The 13238-nt window shown below is 39.0% G+C and overlaps 3 protein-coding genes across 4 annotated transcripts; 1 reads left to right on the top strand and 2 right to left on the bottom strand.

Annotated features, from left to right (window-relative positions):
* Positions 1-189: 189 nt before the first annotated feature.
* Positions 190-2096, bottom strand: LOC103434632 (putative F-box protein At1g50870). The gene is made up of 2 exons (XM_008372986.4): positions 1888-2096; positions 190-1420 (listed from the first exon to the last, which is right to left on the bottom strand). Exon 2 carries the CDS (start codon positions 1404-1406, stop codon positions 303-305), a length of 1104 nt encoding a protein of 367 aa, XP_008371208.2. The 5' UTR covers positions 1407-1420; positions 1888-2096; the 3' UTR covers positions 190-302.
* A 1893-nt stretch (positions 2097-3989) lies between these two features.
* LOC114825039 (putative F-box protein At1g47790) lies at positions 3990-5635 on the bottom strand. Of its 2 annotated transcripts, none has more exons than XM_029103272.2 (2): positions 5535-5635; positions 3990-5296 (listed from the first exon to the last, which is right to left on the bottom strand). In XM_029103272.2, the coding sequence occupies exon 2, from the start codon at positions 5237-5239 to the stop codon at positions 4154-4156; it is 1086 nt and encodes a 361-aa protein (XP_028959105.1). In that variant the 5' UTR covers positions 5240-5296; positions 5535-5635; the 3' UTR covers positions 3990-4153. The 2 variants fall into 2 exon arrangements, with proteins under 2 accessions (XP_028959105.1, XP_070677629.1); XM_070821528.1 differs by having other exon boundaries at positions 3990-5265; positions 5535-5627.
* A 2850-nt stretch (positions 5636-8485) lies between these two features.
* Positions 8486-10178, top strand: LOC103434633 (probable transcription factor At1g61730). The gene has a single exon (XM_008372987.4). The coding sequence runs from the start codon at positions 8811-8813 to the stop codon at positions 9984-9986; it is 1176 nt and encodes a 391-aa protein (XP_008371209.2). The 5' UTR covers positions 8486-8810; the 3' UTR covers positions 9987-10178.
* Positions 10179-13238: the final 3060 nt, after the last annotated feature.

The raw sequence follows: 13238 nt of genomic DNA, 5'->3' as shown, positions 1-13238 counted from the left end.
CATATATAAAGTTGTAATTTTGTAGACAAGAACGATGTAACTGAAATTTCGATTGCTCTTGATCGAGATCATAAATACATTCCACTTTACGTACACTCATGAGTGAGTGAATTGATTCAAATATTTCGTCTAGAACAAAATATAAAAAGGTTCAAATTGCTCTTGAAGGGGAGAAGTATAACAAAAATCTTGAAGATCAACATGAACAGCTTCAATATATAGTAAGATGAGCAAAGCAAAAAGGGAAATTTTGCAAACAAAAACCCATGTGGACTGAAATGGTAATTGCTCTAGCTAGTAGTCTACTCCTCTAGTCTCATTCCCTTTACAGTCACGAGGGTTGATTTGCGTAGAGCAAGTCGTTTCTTGAGGAATTCCGAACGTTCCAAAACCTCAAGGTCCTCAGTTTCCATGTCATAGGAAAGAACTTGCCCTTGGCCATTTCGAAACCTGAGTGAGCTAGAATGAGCTTGTGTGAGAACTAAATGATCCGTCCAAACTGTGTAGTCAACCTTTAAATTTTTCAAAGGAATGATGATCTTGTTTCGACTCCATTTGTGTTCCTTGAAGTCTTCTAACACCAAGATGTGAATGGCTCCCCCTACTGTTTCAGCAACGCCTAGACAGAGATCCCAAGGAAAAGCCCGAACATTCTTCAAATTTAGGAAAACTCCCTGGGGCAAAGTAGTTGTGGTGAGACATTCACTCCACAGATCAAGAGACTGAATTTGTAGGCACGAATCATCATTGTGTTCATCTTTTATAATTTTGGAGATATAAATAGCCCAGTTAACCTTATCTTCCTCACAACAATTTGGCTTCACCACCCATCTGCCTTGTTCCAGAAAATTCAGCTTTTGGCGGAGCAAGGGTCTCCACATTTCATCCTTTCCAATTGTTATAACATCAACACCTACTAAACTGCCCTCTCGGCGATAAGCACAGGCCACTTTACACTCACCAGTAAGGGAATTAAAACCGAGGTCCAGAACTACTCTGGTACCCTCGGGTGCCTTGGGCAAGTAGAGCACTTTGTGGGTTGCAGGATTTCTAATACGGCAAACTTGAGAAGTTTTACTCTTCTCCAAATACAAGCCACTACAATCACATTGAAGCTCGAAATCCCCACAGGAAGCAACTCCCTTCATTCTCTCCTTATCCCATTGGCATTGATAACAAGGTGGCAAACCGTAATGTGTTAGAGCCCTATGCTTTTCTATGAACTTGTAGCCCTCAATTAACAGACACCATTGCTTGCAGACACACTTGAATCTCACCAAAGACACCACGGGCAGCCACAACAAAATCTGAGCAACAATATCAAAGGGAAGCTCTCGTAATTGTTGCCGCGGCACTTCTTCTTCTTCTTTGGTATCGACACATTGGACTCCCATAGTATCGAACATGGGATTAATCAAAGCTGCAATGAAAAAACAAAATTAACAAATCCAAATCAGAACTGGAAGACCTTCATATGCGACTCCGATACTCATTAGGATAAAATATTGTTTACGGACTTTGGATTACAAGAAAGCGATGCTCGAGCCGGATTAATTTGCCGGAAATATGTAAAAATTGAACCGGCAACAACCCTACAAGGTTTTAATTAAAATAAAAAATAAAAACAATTGAACCCTAGACACTAAAGAGGCAATCAAGGGTCTTGAACAAAGTTGAACAGAATTTTTCCAATGCCCAGAAGCTCGCTCAGAAGCTGCCCAACCCACCAAGTGCTCGACGAAATGCATTAGTTAAAAATTCGCATTATTTTCTTGTTAAATTTTTTTTGATGTTTTACAATCCCGAGATTAAAATCCTGAATCCGGCACGATAAGATTGTAATAAGAAAAACATGCAGCAATTAAATTAAAGAGATCAGATATTTACCATGATCGGAAATTCACAAACTTGTTGACAAGATTAGTGGATCCGAGAAAGCGAAAGCGATGCTGAAACCAGACGGAGAAGAACTTGTTCGTATTAAACACCTGTCACTCAGTCAGTCAGTGGTTCAAATAAACTCCGCTGCCTGCCGATATTTAAGTTCCACATCCACTCTACCCTACACAAAATATTCGCTTGAGCTGTTGGGTTTCTGGCTGGCTTTGTTTTGTTGGGCCGGGCCCTAATTGAATTTTATTTAAGAATGAGAATAACTTGAAAACTTTAAGTTTTAACAAAAATGATAAAAATCTGTTGTAAGTGAATAGTATCAAGATTGACTTTTTAGAGTAAAAATATGGTTTTTCGTTAAAGTGAACAGTACTGAGAGATTTTCGTTAAAGTTCCCTTTTATTTAAGGTTAACTAGTCGATTCAGTAGTTTTTTTGTTCTTACAAAAATGTTATTTTTATCATCTATTTGTATTATCTCACTTATAGAGATGAGACCCACATGTATTGGTGGGGCCATACTTCTACTGGAAAGAGGTTACAAGTGATTATACAAATAGATGGTAAGTGTATAACTACTCTTGTTCTTATTATTTAGTTTGAGTTCAATAATGGAACAGGACTGAATAATCCAATTTGGATGATGGTTTTTATTTTTTTATTTTTTATTTTTTTATAACTACATTTCAACCAAATTGAGCGCAGTGGCGTTTTAGGATTCATTCAGCTAACTCCACTTAGTGAGATAAGGTTTGGTTGTTGTTGTTGTATAGTTTAAACATAATCGAAGCAAAAAAAATAGTAATGCTAGGGAGATCAACTATGTAGACCAAATTATGTAAACTATATGATGTGACTGTTGATAATTGGATTATTATTTAAGTGTTCATTAACGTGCTCATTTTTTATTGGTGGTACATCACATAATTTACAAATTAGTCTAAAAAATTAGTCTACCTCTCATTACTCCGAATTTTTTTTTATGAAGTTGGTGGCTAAAGGATCAAACAGCTCCCACAAGTTTTGGTCCCTAACAATATTTGGGGTTTTTGCTTAACAGCCTTTAATGCTTTAGGGATTCTAACTCAAACATATTGGAAGGCCTTGGTCCAGTTACTGATTTAGGCTTACGTTTATTTATTTTCAAGGACACCAAAACAATATAATTTATAACTTTTCATGAATTTAAAGAAGTAATCGAAAACTTTACACTCATGAGCGAGTGAACTGAAAACAATCATTTGTATGACACCCTCGTGCGCATCGGGCAAGTAAAAGTACTTGGCAGTTTGCAAGATTTCTGATCCGACAAACTTACTTGAGAAGAACCACTATTATCCAGAAATAAGCTAAAATAACGATTTACAATGTTGAAATTCTCATCGGTAGCAAGTCACACTTAACTGGTCTAGGGGCTGGTTTGGTATTGATGTGCTTTGAAAAAAAGCTGCTGTGAGAATAAGCGGCTGTGCTGTGAGAATAAGCGGCTGTGAAATAAATCAGCAAAGTGTTTGGTAAACTTTTTTGTAAAAGTGATTTTGGAAAAAAAAGCAGTCTAATAGTGGGTCTTTTCATTAAAGAAGCACTGTAGCTCCGTGTGCTTTGAAAAAAAGCCAGTTTTCCAAAGCTACAAATAGCAGCTTCAACTTTTTCCTTTGATTTTAGCTTATTCTCACAGCAGTTTCCAAAATAAGCCCTTTTTTTCAGTTTACCAAACACCTAAAACCCTCACAGCTTTTTTTCATGGGTGCTTTTTTTTTAAGCACCTCACTCCCAAACTAGATCTAGTTCTCATGTTTCGCGATGAACTCATTGCCCTGACCAATTAACAAACACCATTGCTTGCCCGCACACTTGAATCTAACCAAATTCTCATCGGTAGTGAATTTATAATTGCTCAAACTTCTCTTAAGAAAGATAAGTGTAACAAAATTCTTAGACCATGTAATTCCAATCGAACGACAAAGAAAAAAGAAAATAAACACAGCAATGTAATCCTGTGTACTCGAGAAATCATGGGTTTTACTTCAAAAGTGCACCAACGTTTAAGAAGTTCAAGGGAAAATTTAAGGGCCTCTAGCTATGTTTCCACAAAACTCAGCAAAACATGTAGTGAAATCTTAGCATTAAGTGCTATATATGTTACAACTGGTGACTAAAAAAGTTCAAACTTACTGTAACAAAAACAGTATAAAAAGATGAACAGAAAAAATGAAATTTGGCAAAACAAGGAGCCCATGCGCAGTGAAATTATAATCCGACTAGTCTTGTACTCCGTTAATCTCTGATCTCATTTCCTTGAGAGAGATGAGGGTTGACTTAAGTAGAGCTATTCGTTTCTTCAAGAGTTCTAAACTGTCAAAAACCATAACAGTCTTCTTTTCCATGTCATAGGAAATAAGTTGTGCTCCATTTTGAAACTTTAGTGTATTTGAACAAGCTCGTTTAATAACAATTTCATCTGTCAAAATTGTGTCGTCGACCTTTAAATTTTTCAAGGGAACGATGATCTTGTTTTGACTCCATTTGTGTTCCTTGAAGTCTACCAACACCAAGATGTGAAGGTCTCCCCCTACTATATCAGCAACGGCTGGACGGTTATCCCAAAGAAACGTCTGGAGATTCTCCAAATCTACGAAAACTCCTTCAGGCAGAGTAGAAGTGGTGAGACATTCACTCCACAGATCAAGAGAATGAATTTGTAAGCACATATCATGCCCCTCGGTTATAATTTCGGGTAAATGAAGAGCCCATTCAACCTTATCTTCCCCACAACAAGATTGAGTCAGCACCGCTTTGCCTCGTCGCAGCCAATTCTGGTTTTGCTTGTGCAAAGGTCTCCATGTTTCGTCCTTTCCAACTGTTATCACTTCAACACCTACCTCTTTCTGTGCCCTATTGAAATAAACACATGACACTTTACACTCACCAGTTAGTGAATTGAAACCGAGGTCCATAAATTCTGTGTCACACACTTGTGCATCAGGCAAGTAAAGCACTTTGCGGGTTGCAGGATTTCTAATACGGCAAACTTGAGATGTTGTACTCTTCTCCAAAGACAAGCCAGAACAACAACATTTAAGCACGAAATTTTCATCGCAAACAGTCGCAAACAATTTTTTATCCCGTTCGCAATGATAAGAAGGTGGGAGGGTGTAACAGGTCCGATCTCTGTGTTTTGCAATGAACTTGTAGTCTTGAAGCAACAAAAACCATTGCTTGCACACGCACTTGAATCTCAGCAAAGACAGCACAGGAAGCCAACTCAAAATCTCAACGATAATTTCAAAGGGAAGCTCTGACGAAACTTGTGTCGGCCTTTGTCTTCGTTGGTAGTAACGCATCATTGTCTCAGTATATTATTCTAAGGACACTAGGAGAGCACGAGCAAGAGAGATTCAAAGCTACAGTGATAGAGAAAAAATCCCAAATCAAAATAGAACAAGAAGGTTCATTCTAAGCTATCTAATCGAATAAAGCACAACGTTTTAATATTTATGCAAGCCCTAGCTTTAAAACTAAAACCCTAATTCCTAGGGTTTAAGAATAACCTTCTAATCCGATAGACTCTAAATAAGTTACGACTTTGAATCAAAAGACTGTAAATAACAAGAGCTTACAAAAATTGAGATAAGAAATTACCTGAATTCAAATATGACGAGGTTTGCATTATAATCTATGGGAAATTTGGAATGTCCTTGAAGGAATTATATCAAAGATATGGGTTTGCGGCTCACCACCAATTATACTGGACCTCATATAACAAGTGGAACCATTTAATACAAGTTGCAATTACTTTGTAATTAAGCTGGCCGATGTGGGACTTTCATATTATTCAACACATACAAGGCTAGTAGAATCAAGAAAGTACCGCTCAAATGATGAATATATGAGAAATATGTAGAACTGACTACAATCTTTTTGTAGAAATTGATTTTCCTTGAATTGATTTGTGTATTAGTAGAACATATATAGCAAACAGAGGTTGACTTGAATAGCAAGTCTAATTTATTACAACCAATTACAATTAACGAGAGATCAATCTAGACGAATCTGGAGGGATTTGCGATGGTGAGATCTCGAGAGATTATAACCTAGACCTAGGTGATACCATGTAGAAATTGATTTTCCTTGAATTGATTTATACAAACATATATAGCATACAGAAATTGACTTGAATAACAAGTCTAAATAATTACAAGCCATTGCAATTAATAAGAAATCAATTTAATTAGACGAATGAGGCGAGATTTGTGGCAAGGGAATCTCGCTGACAAATTTAATAATAAATAAAACTGAAACCCTAACACCGAAAATGCAAGAGAGCACCAAACTATGGGGTTTCTTGAAAAGGTTAAAAAAATGTCTAATGCGACTTTGAAATTCGTCTAAAAAGAAAATAATACACAACTAAGAGTTACAAGAGTACTTTTCATAAGATCAGCCGAGAACAATAAAACTAATGAGATAAGAACTGCACCATGATCGCAATTTCACAAACTTTTAGAGATTGGTGGACAAGAATAGAGATAAGAATTTCACCATGATCGCAATTTCACAAACTTTTGGAGGTTGGTGGACAAGACTAATTATTCGATTCACTGTTTCTATTAATTTATCCCCTCCTAACAAAATTCAAAACAAACTAAAGTGGCGCTCCCAAACCATAACAAAAATTCAAACAAGCTAAAATCACGCTCTTAAACCAACAAGGCTCTCCGTTTTACAAGAGTCAGGCTAACGTCTATCGTAAAAATAATGTAACAAGCTACAACTATAAAATAAGTGGTAATAAAGCAACTCAAGATTTTTTATTTATAGAAGATGCAAATTAATGTAACAACTGGTATAGCTAATTAAAAAGTTCAAACTTATTTGTCAGAAAAAACGGTTTGGAAGACTGATATAATAAGACCATCGTCTATGATGAACAGAAAAATGCAAAGTTTCTCATTGTACATGAAATTATAATTACTCTATTAGTTTACTGCTCCTTTCTGGTTTCATTCCCTTGAGGGTCATCAGGTTTGACGAATGACGAGCTAATTGCTCCTCCGCTATCTGTGAATATTCGACATCCTCAATACTCCTTCTCCTCAAATTGTAAGTATAAAGTTGATCTCGCCCCGCATAAAATCGGGGTTGATCTGCAGAACAACTTTTGACGAAATAAATTTGATCCTTCAAATGTCGGTTGTCCTTTAAAAAATTAAAGGGAACAGTAATGTTTGGACTCCATTTGTGTTCCTTGAAGTCTTCGAACACCCTTTATGTTAAGGGCTTCGTCTACTACCTCAACCACCGCCGGACAGTTAACCCAAATAAAAAATGAAACTTCGGTCAAATCGGAGAAAACTCCTCTAGGAAGAACAGTGCTAGTGACGCGTTCACTCCACGGCTCGAGAGATTGAATTTGTACACGCAAATCTTGTCCTTGTTTTATAATTTCAGGTAAATGAACAATCCATTCAACCTTATCTTTAACACAACAACTTTGTTGAAGCAACCATTGGCCGCGCTTGAGTAAATTAGGGCTTGCATATTTCAAGGGTCTCCATTTCTCATCCTTTCCAATAGTTATAACTTCAAGCCCTACTAAATAACCCGTCTTCTTTGCCTTTTTGCGGTAAATAGATGCCACTTTACACTCGCCAGTAAGCGAATTAAAAGCGAGGTCCAGTATTCTTGTACCCTTGGGAGCATCAGGCAAGTAAAGTACTTGGCGGGTTGCAGGATTTCTAATACGGCAAATTTGAGAAGTGACACTCAACTCCACATAAAAACCAGCACAATGACAACTAAGCTTGAAATCTTCTTTAGAAAGAGCGACTGTCTTGCGACTTTTATGGTTGTATCGATAAGAAAGTGGCTAAACATAACTGGTACGATCCCTGTGTTTAACAAAGAACTTGCAGTCTTGAATCAACAAACACCATTGTTTGCACACACACTTGAATCTCAGCAAAGCCTCCACAGTCAACAAGCTCAAAATCTCAATGATAATTTCAAAGGGGAGCACTACTTGTCGAGGCGCCACACGTTTACTATACATGAAGAAACTTAGTTAAATTCGTCATCAGAAGATACAAATTTTTATTTTATGATATTACAGTGGAAGAGATGATAAAAAGCAAAATTAAAATACTATGGGAAGAACACAAACTTTTCAAATTCAAAGCTTAGGGTCTGCTTGGAATTGCTCATGTAAGAAATACTTCTCCTAATTAGAGTTGCTTATGTAAGAAATACTTCTCCTAATTAGAGCTTTCAGTACAAGTGTTTCTTGGAAGGTTTGAGGTATCTTCTTAGTTCCCAAACAACCTTGGAAGGTTTGAGATATCTTCTTAGTTGCTAATACACGAGTTATGAAGCCAATACATATAATTTGTATAAAAACCCTAGCTAGTTTTGAATTCTTGAAAAAATTCAAGAAAACTATTCTAAAATAAAACAAATATAGCACACAACTTTGAATACAAGACTGAAAATAAGGAAATTAAGCATAAATAAAAAGTGAAACAGTTTTCAAGTTTACCATGCTCTTGTTTCCATGACGGCCTTGACAAAAGTGAGCCAACAAAACGATGCTCAAGATGATTCAGCATAAATAAATAAATAAATAAATAAATAAATAAAAAATATATATATATGTTTATGTACATACGGTGATTTACATGAACTAGAAGACTAGATAATCATGAACTAAACAGTAATGTCTATCAGAATCAATGATTTGTGTTAGGTTTTTAGATAAAAAGTTATCTCTTGTGTAGGCAGCCTATCAGAGGAGAGAAACTCTTATATTTGCTGTTTCGCTCGCTCACACAAAATTACCCAAAAAAAAAAATTCACTCTCTCCCCTCACTTGCAGAGTTCGAATCCCTAATTCCCTAAAACCCCAAATCTCCATCTCCTTCCATGGCTCCCAAACGCCCATCTCCGCTGGACGAACCGCCGGCAGCTTCTTCGTCGGAAGGTCAGGAAGTCTCGTCGGAGGAAGAAGAAGGGGAAGAAGAGGAATCCGGATCTGGGTCAGATTCCGAACCCGAAGAGCCTCTGCCTCCGAAGACCTCGTCTTCAGCACCGGTTGCCGAGAAGAAGCCACCGCCCAAGAAACCGGACTCCTCTGCCGCCAATTCCAAGCCGCAGTCTTCATCCTCTGGTTCCGAGGACGATTCCGATTCCGATGTGGATAAGGATTTGGTGGTGAAGCCGATTGCTTCGAAGCCAATGGAAGAGACGCCGAAGACAAAGAAGCCCAGATCAAAGCCCGCGGCTACTGCTACGCCGGCGGCGAAATCCGGGTCCAAACGGCCCAGCGAGACCGAGCCCAAGGATTCAAAGCGGCCAAAGAAGAAGGGAGCTGCGACGGAGCAGGATCCGGACCAGGTCGAGGAGGAAGCGAAGAAGTCCAAGCTGTTCCAGAGGATTTGGAGCGATGAGGATGAGGTAATTATCTTGAAAGGCATGGTTGATTATACCAGCAAGAAAGGGGCGGACCCGTATTCCGATATGGGTGCGTTCCATGACTTTATCAAGAAATCGCTGAAGGTGGATGTGAACAAATCCCAATTGCAAGCTAAGATTCGTCGGCTGAAGAAGAAGTATGCGACTAATGTGAAGAAGAAGAAGTATAATCTTACAAAACCTCATGACCAGAAGGTGTTTGACTTGTCGAAGAAGGTATGGGGCGGCAGCGGCGAAGGGCCCAGTGGTGACAACGGGCCATCTGAACAGCCAAAGTCTAATGGGAAGGCTAGGAATACCAAGACTCTGGCTTCGATAAAAGCTGATATTTTGAGCTCACCGGAGCGTTCAAAAGAGGCCGCGAAGTTGGATTTGGGTCTGAATCCGTGCTCTTTGGAAAGTTTGAGTGAGGTGATTGGGTTTGACAAGAGTTTCAGGGAGCTGGGATTACCGGAGGGTGTGGTGAAACAAGGTTTGGAGTTGATTGGAGAGTCCAAGAGAGCTGAGTTGAAGGACAAGTGGAGGAAGCTGCATGTTGCTGAATTGGAGCTTTTTGTGAAGCGGAGCGAGTTAATGAGAGATCAGACGAAGGTGATTCTGGAGGCTTTAAAGTCATCCGGCCATTAGAATGTTGGATCAGGTATACCAAGTCGAGATGTTTGTGTTGATGTCTAGAAAGATCATGTTTAAGGTTTTAGTAAATGTTAATTAAGAATTCTGTAGCGTTTAACTGCTTACTTTGTCTATTCGATCTTTCCATGGATAATGACTGGCCATCGGTGTGCTCCTATGTGTTTATTTGAGGTTGTTATTGTGGCAGAGTGTTATCTCCTGTTTTACTTCGAGTATTTATTATTCTGCGGTGTGTTGTTGCTGTCTCTGATAACGTTAAGCAGGGGTATATAATGCTGCAGCGATATTGCCGAGTGTCGTTGAAATCTTAGGTACATTACGTTGTTTGTACTTGTTTTGGTTATTTGAACATTTGAAAACAAATGTTGTGGCACTATTGAGTTTGTTGAATAGCTGCATTTGTTTTCGGTTACTAATCTTAGCGTAGAAGAGAATGATCAAATAAGATCATTCAAAACATGTTCATATTTTAATTCGTTAGACGTGCATCATTATCCTTACAGTTGTAGTTGATTCAATCATTTTATTGGGTCTTTCATATGATCTTCCTGGTAGTATGGTACTTGACATGCTTGGAGGTCTTACATTATCTCCAAAATGTTTGCACCAGTGGCCAGGCAGTGGATCTATTGATTCTATTTTCCCCTGAATTGGTACTTGACATGCTTCTGAGATGCTGCCTGGTACAAACAGTCAAACTCTTTCTTCTTTCCCTCTTACCTCACACCTTCACTCTCCTCCTCTGCTTTGTCATTTTCAGAAGTGAGAAATCAAAATCGATCAATTCATCCCCAAGAAAAAATCCCACAATATTGTCACTTGTATTTTCCAGTCCCGTTATCTAATCCCGAGCGAAAGCTCGGTATTTAGCTGTACGTTAAGCGATACTAGCAAGAAAAGGCAAGCGAGTAGTCTGGGGTTTGCATGTTCTTGAAGATTTGTGCATAACAGGTGCTGGGTTTGTGAGTTTAAATGATTTGTCCATGTCGAAAGGTTGAGGTTGATGCTGTGGCCGCGGTGGCTGGGGGATTTGGATTCCCGGTGGGAGCCATGGGAGAGCAGCAAATCTATAAAAATGTGTTGCCTTTTGTATCTGAAGGTAAAAGGTGGAAGTGCAAATAGGGATTTTGATGGGTAAACTACAAAAAATTACCTCAAGTATTGGTGTCACGACACTTTCAATGTCATACCTCATCTTACGAATTTGTGCCAATGTCATACCTCCGTCAGTTTTTCAGTTAATTGCTGACGTGACTTGATCCGGATCCATTTTTTTATTAAAAAATTATTAAAAACTAAAAAAAAATCATTTAATATTTTTAAATATTAAAAAAAAAAAAAAAAAAAAACCAACAATCAATTCGTCCCCTTCCCCCCCCCCCCCCTCTCTCTTCTCCCCATCTTCTTGTTCTTCCCCTTCCTGCAACTTCAACCCAGAAAAACAAAAAGAGGAAAAAAAAAAAATCCAATTTGTCTTCCCCGCACCCAACCTCCCCACCTTCCCACCCACTCTCTGCACCCAACCTCGCACCCACTACCTGCAACCCAAAAAAAAAAAAAAACCAGATCTCGTTGAGAACTTGGGCGCGGAGAAAATGGGGGGAATGGATGTGGAGGGAAAAGGGTGGGTACGCGGGGGGATGGACGAACTGGTATCCTTTTTTTTTTTTTTTCCTTCTCTCTCTTTTTCTTTTTCTTCACGTTGGGTGGGGGGACATTGGGTTGGGGGGGGGGACGAGGGACTTTTTTTTTTCTTTTCCTTCTCTCTCTTCTTCTTCTGCATGTTGGGTGGGTGGGTGGGTGGGGGGGGGGGGGGCGAGGGACCTTTTTTTTTCTTCTTTTCCTTCTCTCTTCTTCTTCTGCAGGTTGGGTTGAGGGGGGGGAAGTTGTTTTTTTTTTTTTTTTGGGTTGCAGGTAGTGGGTGCGAGGTTGGGTGCAGAGGGTGGGTGCGGGGAGAAGAGGGGGTGGGGAGCGGGGAAGACAAATTGGATTTTTTTTTTTCTGGGTTGAAGTTGCAGGAAGGGGGAAGAAGAAGAAGATGGGGAGAAGAGAGAGAGGGGGGAAGGGGACAAATTGATTGTTGGTTTTTTTTTTTTTTAATAAAAAATGGGCCTCGGATCAAGCCACGTCAGCAATTAACTGAGAAATTAACAGAAAAAATGACGAAGGTATGACATTGGCACAAAATCGTAAGATGAGGTATGACATTGTCAATTTTAAAAGATGATGTATGAAAGTGTCGTGACACCAATAGTTGAGGTAGTTTTTTGTACTTTACTCGATTTTGATTCAAATTCGATATGGATTTAAGAGAGAGACAGGAATGGGGAAGGAATGTGGGATTTGGAGCAGCGCAAGGTGGACGAGGGACTTTTTTTTCTTCTTTTCCTTCTCTCTCTTCTTCTTCTGCAGGTTGGGTGGGGGGGGGAGGGACCTTTTTTTTTCTTTTCCTTCTCTCTTCTTCTTCTGCAGGTTGGGAATGGGGGGGGGGGGAAGTTGTTTTTTTTGTTTATTTTTTTTTTTTGGGTTGCAGGTAGTGGGTGCGAGGTTGGGTGCAGAGGGTGGGTGCGGGGAGAAGAGGGGGTGGGGAGCGGGGAAGACAAATTGGATTTTTTTTTTTCCTCTTTTTTTTTCTGGGTTGAAGTTGCAGGAAGGGGGAAGAAGAAGAAGATGGGGAGAAGAGAGAGGGGGAGGGGAAAAGGGGATGAATTGATTGTTGGTTTTTCTTTATTATTTTAATATTTAAAAAATATTAAATGATTTTTTTTTGAGTTTTTAATAAAAAATGGGTCCTGGATCAAGCCACGTCAGCAATTAACTGAGAAATTAACAGAAAAACTGACGGATGTATGACATTGTCAATTTTAAAAGATGATGTATGAAAGTATCGTGACACCAATAGTTGAGGTAGTTTTTTGTACTTTACCCGATTTTGATTCAAATTCGATATGGATTTAAGAAAAAGACAGGAATGGGGAAGGAATGTGGGATTTGGAGCAGGGCAAGGTGGACGAGGGACTTTTTTTGTTTTTTTCTTTTCCTTCTCTCTCTTCTTCTTCTGCAGGTTGGGTGGGGGGGGGGAGAGACCTTTTTTTTCTTTTTCTTCTCTCTTCTTCTTCTGCAGGTTGGGTGGGGGGGGGGGAGGGACCTTTTTTTTTCTTTTCCTTCTCTCTTCTTCTTCTGCATGTTGGGAATGGGGGGGGAAGTTGTTTTTTTTTTTTTTTTTTTTTTGGGTTGCAGGTAGTG

Source organism: Malus domestica, chromosome 05 (assembly GCF_042453785.1).
Source record: "Malus domestica chromosome 05, GDT2T_hap1".
Classification (NCBI taxonomy): domain Eukaryota; kingdom Viridiplantae; phylum Streptophyta; class Magnoliopsida; order Rosales; family Rosaceae; genus Malus; species Malus domestica.
The sequence above is the reverse complement of the archived record's forward strand: the minus strand, read 5'-3'. Positions and strand labels throughout refer to the sequence as shown.

What these genes read in the sequence shown, in the direction of transcription:
- LOC103434632 (XM_008372986.4), bottom strand. Translation starts at nt 1,406, where the DNA reads ATGTTCGATACTATGGGAGTCCAATGTGTCGATACCAAAGAAGAAGAA.
- LOC114825039 (XM_029103272.2), bottom strand. Translation starts at nt 5,239, where the DNA reads ATGATGCGTTACTACCAACGAAGACAAAGGCCGACACAAGTTTCGTCA.
- LOC103434633 (XM_008372987.4), top strand. Translation starts at nt 8,811, where the DNA reads ATGGCTCCCAAACGCCCATCTCCGCTGGACGAACCGCCGGCAGCTTCT.